This window comes from Mus pahari, chromosome 6, assembly GCF_900095145.1.
Source record: "Mus pahari chromosome 6, PAHARI_EIJ_v1.1, whole genome shotgun sequence".
In the NCBI taxonomy this organism is placed as follows: domain Eukaryota; kingdom Metazoa; phylum Chordata; class Mammalia; order Rodentia; family Muridae; genus Mus; species Mus pahari.
The window spans coordinates 16,577,910-16,590,289 of NC_034595.1; the positions used below are offsets into that span (position 1 = coordinate 16,577,910).

General features: G+C 50.2%; 1 protein-coding gene across 4 annotated transcripts in view; it reads left to right on the forward strand.

Moving 5' to 3' along the window:
• Rgs3 (regulator of G protein signaling 3) overlaps positions 1-12,380 on the forward strand; it is a 120,865-nt gene that overhangs the window by 73,205 nt on the left and 35,280 nt on the right. For 2 of the 4 annotated variants that reach the window (XM_021200059.2, XM_021200060.2), the window contains one exon: positions 1,709-4,396. The exons of the other annotated variants lie outside the window; for them this stretch is intronic. In XM_021200059.2, the coding sequence (XP_021055718.1) occupies positions 1,709-1,816 (108 nt within the window). In that variant the 3' untranslated portion in view covers positions 1,817-4,396. Of the gene's footprint in view, positions 1-1,708; positions 4,397-12,380 lie in introns of those variants that run through there. 4 annotated transcript variants of the gene reach the window in all.

A 12,380-nucleotide genomic window follows, 5' to 3' on the forward strand; every position in this document is an offset into this window, starting at 1 on the left:
TCTTGGCAACATAGAGATCCTATGTTGGTGTGTGTGTGTGTGTGTGTGTGTGTGTGTGTGTGTGTGTGTGTGTTTCGTTCATCTGTGAGTGTCTGTGTGTACAGGTCAGATGTCCATGTTTGGCATCTTCTTCAGTTGCTTTTCACCTTAGTTTTAGAGCTAGGGTTTCTCACTAGGCCAGCTAGTCAGCGTGTTCCAAGGATCTGCTTGTCTTGACCTGCCTAGCACTGGGATTACAGGAATGTGACACCATACTTGGCTTTTTACATGGCTGCTGGGTTCCCAAGCTCAGATATCCCCATGCTTGTGCAGCAAGCTCAGTGCCTACCAAGCCATCTTCTCCAACCTCTGCCTTTACCCTTTTAAGACAGGTTTGCAGGTAGCCTAGGCTGGCCTTGAACTCCATATGTAGCCGAGGATGACCTTGAACTTTGGATCACTTCTGCCCCAGACTTCCAAGTGCTAGGACTACAGATGCCAACCACTATAGTCAGTTTATACAGTCCTGGGAATTGAACCCAGGGTTTTGTGTGTGCCAAGGAAGTACTCTATCTCCCAAGTCCCCAGCCCCCAGTAGGTTCTCTTCTGTGGGAACAAATGATCAGCTTCCCGTTCCATCGCAGCTTCTTTCTCCTGCTCAGCACCCAGGCTGCTTCTTTAGAGCTCTGCCCTTCTCTTGCTTCATTATATGCCCCTGGGGAGCATCCTCCTTTCTTCTGCCTTTGATAATGTGGACCAGGCTCCCTGCGTTACACACCCAGCTTTACTGTGATGCTTCTCATTAGATTTGCTCAGAGCTGGTCCCTGCGGTGGCCAGTGAGGCTCAAAGCTACCAGGGACTGGCTGATCTATACCGTTTTGATTATTTGATCAAGTACACATGATGGATGCATCCTCTGTGTCTGATGCTGCTTTAGGTTCTTTGGGGTTACAGAGGTGAATGACACCCCATCCTGGTCCTTTATAGACTTCTAATTGGATGATGGGGGCACTGAGATGGCGATCCAAGCAATGGAGGCCATACTTGTGGCAGTTGTCCATGGGGGTCCTGACTGTCCATTCAGGGTCAGCAGTGAACCTCCTACTGACAGACCACTCATGCAGGTACTTCTGGGCCAGGCTCCAGAACCTTCAGAACAGAGTAGTCTTGTTTCAGCCCTCAGGGGCCTGAGGACCAACTCCATTCTCAAGTGGATCCTGGGCTCCATGGGCTTTATGGAGAAATTCATCAGTCTTTCCTTTGTGATCGAAGGCTGGTGATGGAACCAGAGATGGCAGCAGGTAGTTCAGAATGACTGCACAGACCTGATATTGGGAGAACCTGGGGCTGTGCAGGGTGCTGCAGCCCACAGGAGGTCCCCAGTGAACTACTTGCTATGACTTTAATCATTGTCTTTTAGCATGACTGTGTAGGACAATTTTCTGGTATCCCTGTTTACTGAGGTTGACACTGGTACCCAAGCGCATCTAACAACTATTTCCAGATATCCTAGTAGCCACCTGCCAGATTTCAGGGCCCTGGAAGGGAAACTGAGGCCTCTTCCAGATGTGACTTCCAGATGTGACACTGCTTTTGCAACAGCTAGAGATGGGTCTCAGAGATGCCAGGGACTATTTGAGTGTCTTAGAAGCCCAGTCAGGTTGTGGACTCAGGCAGTCCTGATCAGAGTGGACAGCGAGCTAATTCCAGTTCTGTCTGGTTCCACAGAAACTTCACCCTTACGGCTCTCTCCAGCAGGAGATGGGGCCAGTCACCTCCATCAGTGCCACCCAGGATAGAAGCTTTACTTCATCAGGACAGACTCTGATTGGCTGAGCAAGCCCAAGGGCGGGACTATGCTTCTGGCAACTCTGGGGCTTCCCCTATCACACAGTAACCTCATCTCAACTGGACCCCAAACAGAAGACCAAGATGGTGGGCCTAGGGTCACCTGGAGGGAGTGGTCCCAAGGGTGTGTGTGGACCTGGCAACAGGAGGAACAGTGGTCTAAGAGATCCTGTGGGTTTGTGCGAACTGGTACCAGGAAATCCTGGATGGAGAAGACTCCAAAGCAAGCTCCCTTCAGGAGGCTAAGTGGTACTGGGCACCTTCCCGGGCACAGCAGGAAAGAGGGAGAGGGCACTCGAATGGAAGATGATGCCTGTGACCCATTCCTGCCGGAAGACATCTCCCCTGCCTGCTCCTATTTCAAACGGACACATTTACTTCCTCAGTCAGTGGGTACTGGGGGACACCTCCTTTGTGCTAGGGTGTGTGCCAGAGGATACTGTGCTCCCATCAAGATCCCAGCCCTTCCCCATCCCAACAGGGAGAGAACACCAAATAAATCAGCACTGATACACACACACACACACACACACACACACACACACACACACACACACACTGCAAGAGTCTGTACGGAAACATCACAGATGTCTTCAGACAGGGAGCTAGCCAGCCGAGGACTTTGGAGAGAGCGTGCGTTCCAGGCAGTGGAAGAAGCTTGAGGAAGGGTGTCACAGACTCCTCCGGTGCATATCCACAAGGTCAGATTGCAGTTAGGAGGGGCCCAAGTGACTGTGAGACTGGTTAGGGCTCCCTTCCAGACCTCCTGGGTGAGGAATGATGGTGATTTGTTCTAGAGGGCGCTGTGATGGTAGGTATTGGAAAGGTAGGCTCTGGGATAAGGAGTGATGCTCGCTCACCCTTGCCTGCGTTCATGCTCCACTTGGTCTTGCCATCTCGGTGGTGTGAGGCTTGAGGGCTCCCTCCTAGGGATTCCTCTGCTCAGGCCAGAGTTGAGCTTGTGGGGATGTCTGTGAGCACTGAAACAGTAAAGCTTAATTTTCCCAAGATGGGAAAGTTTCCCATCTCCCCTGCTTCCAGGCTCCGTAGAGACCACCTGTATCTGCTCTTCCTTTCATGCTAAGAGAAGGAAGCTGGGGCCTTGCATGCCCCGTGGTTTTTTTTTTTTTTGCTTTCTGCAGGGCTTCTAAGGGGCAGCCCCCGGTGGCCAGGACCAAGTGTAGCTCAGCAACCTTTACAGAGACAACGCGAAAGGAATCTTGCCCAGGTCCAGTGATGAGAGCTGGGTCTACTCCCATCCACCGAGCTGGGGCTCTGGGCTAGGTAGCTCACCCTTTTCTAACTGTAGAGACCCAGCAGGACAGAATCTCAAGCTTGTGGATCAGGGGGATGAGGGCCATATGCAAGAGAGTATTTGTCGGGTTAGGTACTGAGCGCTCACAGACAGAAAGCTGCAGTGATGGCTAAGGCCAGAGAAGCCCCAGACCTGAGACCTAAGGACCTTAAGGAAGATTCTTGTGCTCTTTGGAGTATGCTAAACTGCCAGGGCCACCTGAGCCCCTAAATGGTGGCCCAGGAGAGTGCATGTCCCTTATTTTCTTTCCAACATTGGAAAAGTGAGTCATGCTGAGTTATCAGTCTAACAGGGAATGGGGTGAATCTGCAGGAATCAGGCTAACGCCCAGCCCAGCGAGGAAAGATTGGCTTGGTTCAAGGGTTGTGTAGCACCCCACTGCCAGCCAATGATCAGCCCATAGGGTGAATCCGAACAGCCGGGTCTGTGCAGGCAGCAAACTACAGTTTGATTTCATTTGATTCTCTCACCTAATGATCGTGAGGTCATGAAGCCCAGGAGGACCACCTGCGTGGGAAATCAGCCATCTTGTCTTGCCTGGGTCTGGGCACCGACCTCTGTCCGACAGATGGGCACAGAAGACAAGAAGAGGATCTGAACATAACGCCCATCCCAGCGGACGAGTGATTCTCCCTGATAAGCAACTCCCGAGTAGAACAGATTCTCCCATCAAGCTCCCAGGTGTACTGGCTGATGGGGAAGAGGAAGGTACTCCTGGCAGGTCCTGGGCTAGCTTGCTCAGTGACTGTGGTGAGCCACGGCACCATGGCCATCTTGCTTCATGAATCAATGTGACAATTAATTTGGTGTCGTGGGCCCGAGAGGATGAAATATGACCCGGTGGCCTCCACTCTTCAGTCCATCCCAGCTGTTCAAGAGGACGAACAGCTCTCAATGTGGCCTCTGAGAGTCATAATCACGGGAACCATGGCTGGCCTTCCCCCCCCCCCCATAAATCATGCTAAGAAGCACACAATGACTTCTTTCCTGATGGGCTAATTGTCTTGGGTGGTGTCTCCGGCCTAGGAGCTGGGAGGTCCAGAGCACAACTGCTTTATTGTTGAAAGGCCATCTGTGAGATTTGAATACAAAGTGCCTCTTTTAGTCTCCTATGCGTTCTTGGATCCCATTTCTGTGTCTCCTGCTCTGAGTCCTTTGAAGTTCATCTCTCATAGAAGCCCTCATTGCCTGAGTCCTTTGGCCCTTTGGGAGTTGGAATTACACAGACCTTCTGCGATTGGTGATACTTATTTGTACATGTCTTATTATTATTGCTATAATAATAATAATAATAATAATAATAATATTGTTGTTGTTATTATTATTATTAATTTCCCCTCTGACTCCTGTCATCGAAACCCTTACCAATCACAGTCCGCTCCAAGGCACCAAGAAGGTTCTGCAGAGCACAGGCCCCGGCAGCTTTGGGACGTGGATGCATACCTTCAGTGAGAACCCCACGGGGAGCATGCACTTTGGAGAGGGCAGGGGGGCCCCCCGCGGAGCTTTGTCTCCCCTAAACAGACCCATGAACAAACCAGCAAAGGCGTCTGAGGAGTTAGGTGACTGAGCCCGTGTCGAACCCGTGTCGCGCAGCTGCTGAGAGGCCCAGTCCTGTGTCCTGTGTGGATGCAAAGGTGTTTTGAGGGACAGAAGGAAGAAAGGTCACCCAGGAGCCTCCAGGAGAGGCAGGAGGTTGTGATGGCTGTCTCAGACATCTTGGTCCCTTCCACCGAGGAAGCGTGCTTTGGGGACAGATTAAGTGAGACGCTTGGTGGAGCATTGGTTTCCCTAAGTGGTGAAAAAACAAAAACAAAAACAAAAACAAAAAAACAAACAAAACCAGACAAACCTATTTTGATGTGAAAGGCAGAGATGTGCTCCTGCGACAAGCTCTCGGGAGGCCCCCGGAGATGACATACCTTCCTCCTCTCCTCAGTCTGGCTTTCAGCAGGATCATTGGTCATGGGAAACCCTGGCCGTAAAGGGATGGTGACAGAGGCAGGGAAGAGTAGCTTAGGCTCGGGCCTGCTCTCTGAGCTTAGGTACATACTATAGAGACTCTAACCCAAACCCAGAGAGGGCTCGCCTCTGCAGGGAGCTGAGCCTGGGTTTTGCTAATCCTCTGGCTTTAGACCATCAGCCCTAAGTAACTGGGAACCGATGGGGTCAGATTTCAGCCTCCCTCCCCCACTCCTTCTCAGCAGAGCATTCTTTTTCCCCATCCCCATGGCTTTTCTGGCTGCCTCCAAACCTCCTGTCCTCCCTCGCTCCCCTGCTGGCCTGGCTGAGGGTAGACTGCTTTAGGTTAGGACTCGGCCATCTCTCTTTTTCTTTTTCTTTTTCTTTTCTTTTCTTTTTTTTTAAAAAAATTCTTAAGGAACAGAGAACAACCTGCCTCTGTTCTGTCTTACCTTCCTTTTTGCTCCAAGCTAGTCTCTAAAAAGGCTGTCATTCCCCAGCCATTGAATGCTGCATGATCTGCCGGGCATGGCACCTAACTCCTGCCCTTCACTTTCTCTTTGACCTTCACTAGAGCCTGGTGTGGTATGTTATCCCCTTAAGAACGGACTCCTCCTCTGCCTAGTTGGTAGATGAAGGTACTGGGTCTTCGAAAAGTTAGACTTGCTGAGCTCACACAGCTGCTAATGTCTGCTCACAGGGTACAATCCTTTGGGTCAACTCTTTCCTTGCAACCACAGACCATTCATTCCAGCTGAGAAGGACTGACAGGCCTGGGTCGTCACCGCCTTGTTGAACAGCTCTCCCGTGGTTGGTCACAGCTTGACTCTCCAGGCTCTCCTGGCTCCACGGGTGGGAGCGTCCCTCTCAATAGTTCTTGTGACTTCCCGTGGTCAGGCTGTTCCTTGACACCATTGTCCACTTTCAATGTCCCTGGCGACTGCAGTCCCTAGGGAGACCAGGGCTTAGCACCTCTTTGACACACCCTTTGGGAGGCGAGCCTCAGAGGCCGCTGTCTCCGCCCACATCAGGCTTGCCAGAGGGGTGTGTTCCATGCTTATTAGCATGAACAGGGCTTCAAGGTCTGCCTCACCGGAAAGCCTGCAAACTCCTTAGGGGCTAGCGGAGGCCATACCTTATTTCATGTTGCATGGCTCATGGGAGATGCTCTGTAGCGGTCAGAGGCCTGAATCCAACTGATGGTCAGGACCCTCCTTCTATTCTATAACAAAGATGAAGAAACAGGATCACAAAAGGGGAAGTGGCCTTTTTTTTGCCCAGGGTCATGAGCAAACTGGTGTTAGAGCCCTGGGACCAGAGCTGAGGTTTGGTTCTGAGGTTTCACTCTTGCTCCAGATAGCAGCAGGCCCACACCCCGGCTTAACCTATGATGCAATCTGGCCAGGGTTAAACCCTATCGCCTCGCTCGTGCAGGCATCCTGGGAGGGAAGAAAACTTGATCATAGCACCTTGGTTCTCTACGTCTGAGGGCGCCCCTCTCCACAAGCCCCCTGCCTCTGAGAAATCCAGGGTTAGGACTCAGAAAGCCCTGGTCTTGAAGAGTGACTTATCTAGTACTTGCTGTGTGACCTTGAACAAATCACTTCACTTTTCTGAGTGTCTGTTTCCTTACCAAAAAAAAAAAAGGGGGGGGGGGTGAGCTGAATACAGGTGGTCTCCAGGGTCAGGGTCACCAGAGTGCAGACTACTAGGAAATGACCATTACGATTGGCATACAGTAGTTATACCCTTCAAAAAGCAGGAACCAACTTAGGTTTCTTATCACAGTCATTGTGCCTGGAATACCCACGCCCAGAATTACCGAAGGAAGGCAGGGGTCAGCAGCACCTCCTGACTCAGGGAACTGGTTAAAGGAGGAAAGGAGGCAGATGTCTTAGATTTCACAGACGAGTCCTATTGGCTCATAACAGAAGGAATCCCAATTATAGACACCTATGTGAGAAAACCTTTCCTACTTCCGCCCCACCCCAAGGTTCCTCTTCCGGGCTGCCCTGGGAAGCAGCTCCGCTCCCCGACCCGTTCCCTCTCCAGCCCTCTGCCCTCCACTGCGCTGTGCTCAGGTCTGTTGCTTGGCTTCATGCATGTTTGCGCGCCCGTGTAGCCTTCATCCAGCCCTCTTGCCCGCCGAGCCTCAGGCTCGCTTTCGAGGAGAGCTGTGGGCAGTTGACCTGACTGACCTCTTTCAGTTTCCAGTGTGCTCTGCAGACCCTGTCAGAGGCTGCTGGGTGGCGGCTCTCCTCTCCAGTGCTGCTGATGCGTCACTCATTGCTCAGACATAGCAACTAAAGATGCATTTTTCTATTGAGGGTTCTTTCACACATTAGCACTTCCCTACTTGGGGTCAGTTCAATTATTGCAAAAAAAAAAACCCAGTATTCTGGTGGTCTTAGTGACTGGAGCATTAAGGGTTGTATTCTGAGACTCACTTTCAACTCCCAGAAGCCTTTGGGAACATAACCATATATATATATATATGTATGTACATGTATATATATACATGTAGTGGAGAATACAGTGTATAGTATGCTGAGTAAGTGGGGGTTTGGTCAAACCATAGGGTTTTTGAATGTAGAACCAAAAGTCCCCTTTGTCCTCCAGGGAAAGCAACAGTTGAACAAGCCGATTTGTAGAGAGAGCAGGATAGATGCTAGAACTTGGGCACGTAGTTGATGGCTTGAAGGTCTGCAGAGGGGATTCGATGGTCTTAGAGCACAGAACTCTTTTCACTCAGCAACCGCAGGATCCTTAGAAAGCCCCCTAACCTGGGCCATAATGGAGACAGAGCAGCTCACCCCATTGGTACTGGGCTGATGGTGCGGGGGTGGGGTGGGGGATTATCTAGTCAGCAGGCATGTCTACACATTCCGGGCGGGCACGTTCTGGCTGGAAGGGGATGAATGGGCTGCAGTGTTTTTACCTGGAGCCAGCGTGCAGAGTGTGGTGGGGGTGGTAGAGCCACTCTGCTTCCTATGGCCTGGTCTAAAAATAGCAGCGGGAACATGGCTGAGGGGAAGAGGAGGGGGCTCCTTGGGAGCTGGGTGGGGAATGACTCGCCCCTTCCTCTTCCTGTCAGACCTCTGTGAGGAAGTCCCACAGAGTCACAGAATTGAGATGTGGGCAGGTCTGGGAGCCCTCTGTCTTCACCTCTCTTCCTTGCCCACACCACCAGGCCTAGAGACCTCGAGCTAAGAAAGGGCTGTTCTGTAGCCACCAAGTCTGGGGAGGAGGTTCCAGAAGGTGGGCTCTCTTCCTTCCTGCTCTTTCAGAAGGCCGCTTCAGGTCTCATGAGGCTTCCTTTGCTTCCTTGGGTGCAAAGGGCCTGGGAACTCCTGGGACCGGATGTGGTCTGCCTTCGTGAGAGTTGAATGTCAGGTGAGGAGCCCCTAGCAAGTGTGTGTGTGTGTCGCTAGTGTGTCGCCTCCTCCCTGACGTCAGCCAGCTGGTCTTCAGCACCAAACCTTCCCTTTTCTGGCGTTCCTTCCTTACGGACTTGTCTTCTGTTCACTTCCTGTACTGTCTGCAGAAAGCCAGCCTGAAGAAGACAGGGTCTTATCGCTGTGGCACTTTCTCTGCCCTCCCCAGGGACAGGCAGGGGCAGCCGAGGGACTGGGCAGGGCTGTAAAATGAGACAAGATGCAGCCTGCATCCACTCTGCCCTGTGATGATGGAAGCAGGCCTGTGCGGGACTTCTCTCACAGATCTTAAGGAGAAGTCGGCCGCCTGCCAGTCAGGCAGTAGTTGCGGTCACCTTCATCCCAGCACTCAGGAGGCAGAGGCAGGCAGATCTTGTTAGAGGCCAGCCTGGTCAGCCGAGTGAGTTCCAAGACAGCCAGGGCTATACAGAAACCCTGTCTCAGGAAAAGAAACAAACAAACAACCTAAAACCAAAACCAAAACCAAAACCAAAGCAAAAACAGCCAGCTGAGAATTAGGTTCCCAGTAAGGCAAGCAACTGTGGAGAAAATTAGTGACCCAGGACGGACTCTCCATACCTACCACAGGGGCATAGCAAGACTATTATTACCTTAGTGCAGTTGATTTTGCTGTTGTTGTGAAGAATTATAATTCCTGTCATTGACATCTGTTATGGAGAAAAACATTAAATACAGATGAACCAGGAAAAGACAAGGCTCACCATTTGCAGTGCCCACGGTTAACTGCTGTTAACATTTTGGGGTGTATACGGTCAGAGATGTGTTTCCCACTCATATTTCTTGTTTGAAAATTAGGGTTACTTCCAGGCGCAGGTATTTGTTTTTTATTCTTCACTCATATGTTTCATTCACTGCTGTAGTTTCCTCTCCCCCCCCCGCAAGTCCCCCCACCTCCCCCACCCCGGGACCCACCCCCTTCACCTCCCCTCAGAAGAGAGCAGGGCTTCCAGGGACGCCAACCAAATATGGCATCACAAGCTGCAATAATAAGACCAGACTCGTATTCCCACACCACGGCTGGACCAGACAGCCCAGCAGGAGGAATCGGGTCCCAAAGGCAGGCGGAAGAATCAGAGACTGCCCTGCTCCTAGTGTTAGGCTGGGCGAAGCTTTCAACTATGCCCTTTCCCACTTAACAGCGGAGTATATCCATACTTCCCACTAACAAATGATATCCTACAACACCACAGTTAGGGTATTTCATTTCATAGGTGAAACCTGAATATCTGAGTCCTCTCTGAGCGTAAGATGCTCAAGTCACCTCGAGTCTGTAGAAAAACCCCGAGATACAGAGCCGTAGGAGTGCACTGTGGAAGCCCTCAGAATCCAGTTCTTGCCTAGTATATTGTCCAACTCTCAATAAATATTTATTGACAAAGATTTTGTTGGAATTCATTTGGGGCAGCAGGATGTCTGGGTCAAAGTGTGTGGCCTGTGAAGTGGGTTCTGGCTCCGGTAGCTGAATCACTTCAGAATGGCTGTGCCTACTCTAATGCCACCTGAATGGTACCCCCATCTTCTTTGCCCTCAGTCTCTGTCTCCCTCCCTCCTTCGCCCCTGCTAGGGATCAAACTCAGAGCTTGCCTTGTGCATACTAGGCTAGGCAACCCCCAATGTGAGATTTCCCACTTTTAATTCTGTAAGTCCTACTTCCCAAGAAGCAGACATCTTAGAAGAGAACTACTATTTCCCCGCGGCCTCAGTGACACTGCATATTGTTACATTAAAAGAAGGTTTTAGACTTATTTATTTTATTTTACATGCGGGCGTGCATGTTGCTTGTGTGTATGGACATGTACCTACACATGTGCCTCATGCTTGGTGTTGGATCTTCTAGAACTGGGGTTACAGATGGTTCTGAACTGCCATGTGGGTGCTAGGAAACAAGGCCGAGTTTTCTGTGATAGCAACAAGTGTTCTTAACTTCTGAGTCATTTCTCCAGCCCCTATTATATTTCATTAAAAGAAAAAAAAAAAAAAAAAGGGCTCCCTTTGATTACTGGAATTCCTGGACATGTATTTACATGCCCTTTGGTTACTTAATCACCTCTTAGGGCAGTAGTCTCCTCAAGTCCTTTGTCCATTTTCTTTTCCGATGTGTTGTTTAGAGTTGAATTGTTTATTCACAAAGAGCTCTTTATATGATATGGATATTCGCACACTGCCCTTTTCTTGGAAGGTCTACACCTTGACTTTAGTTCACTAGCATTTTGCCTCACTTATTTCATTTACATATCTCGGGGTCAGGCACCATATCAATGGTTTGAAATAGTTTGTTCTCCCTTCCTCCAACCCATCCTAAGCCTGTCAGCTGGCCCACGATTCCCTTTGATTTCCTCTGCAGCCCCGAGATGCTGTTGAAACTATTTGCAGCCATTACTCCCCGTTGTCACTACTTTGAAAGCACCAGTTCCATTGAGTTTTAAGTCGCCCTTAGCCCTTGGTTATGTCATCAATCAGGAAATCTCTAAACACTTGTGACTTCCTTGCTGGCCCATTTCTGACGGTACTCCATCTCATCCTTGACTTCTGGGCTTCCAGTCACTGTGCAGAGAACTTTCTCGAAGCATTTTCCCACGTCAGGTCAGTGGATATTCTACTTTCTTGATTCTCATAGGGCTGGAAGTGTTTGGCCTTATGCTGGAGTCAGAGCTTGGATAGAGGGCTCTGTGTCAGCAGGCCTTTTCTTCTAAGGCCCCCTGGCATACTCTTTGGTCTTGTGGTCTTTCTTTACTGTTGCGCAGAGGGCACTGTTGACTTGACTCTCTCAAATCCCCTCATGAAAACCAGCATTTCTCTTCCCAATCCTTGAAATTCCGAGTATCCCCAGAAGTCAGGCACTGGTTCTCCTTGGCAACAGTTCCCCCATACTGACTCCCGAAGCCATTTCAGCCTAGGCACCCGACATTTTCATTAAATATCTTTGGGATGATGTTCTGTGTTCAATTTCTACTTCCTGAAACCTCTACTGCGAGTAATTAATAATAATGAATGCTAAGTCCACAGCATGCCTTCCGTCTTCCATAATGTGTAATCTGGCTCGCACTGTTGTTTTTATTCCAACTATATTAATTTTTTTTTTTAAATTCAAAGACATTTTTTTGGTTGTAACCCAAACTTGGGACCAGCTCAGGTGTTCCTCTGTGGGTGAAAGGTTAGAGTACCCCTGTGGCACCCATCCCACAGATGGCACTGGGTTAGGATTTTTGCTGATGTAAGGGAGGAAAGATTTGTCTTGCTCACAGTTTCGGAGAGTTCGGTCCATCATGGTGGGGAGGGGAGGGTAGAGAGAAAGTGGGGTGGGGGTGGGGACAAGGAGAGGAAGTGGGACAGAAGAGAGGGAAGAGGCTGTTTCCTTATTCCTGTTGGCCGTTGAGAACCGAAGGAGCAGGGAGGTTAGTGTATTCTCCTCCCTGCCTGTTGCATCCCAACCCTCAGAACCGAGACTGACCCAGTGCTGCCCAGTGCTGACTCTGCATCCATAGGGAAACATTTGGGAGTCTAGACTGACAGACTGGATGACTGAGGGATACTGAGGCCTAAAGAAGAGGGATGCATCTGCCAAAAGTTCTCCGGTGAACTTAGAGTTGGGAACCATTCATTCTTTCTGTCTCAGGCTCCCTTCTCAGACATAGTCTCCGTTCCTGGGACTCCTGCGTGGTCTTCTGTCAAACCTCCCTCATTTCACTCCTGTCCCTGGGGACATCTCTCGAAAGGGCAGCCAAGATGACCCTTTCTGCTGAAGCAATCTGGTCAACTTTCTTACTCCTGAATGTTTGTTGGGTGACTGAATGAATGAACAAACACTTTTAGAGTGCCT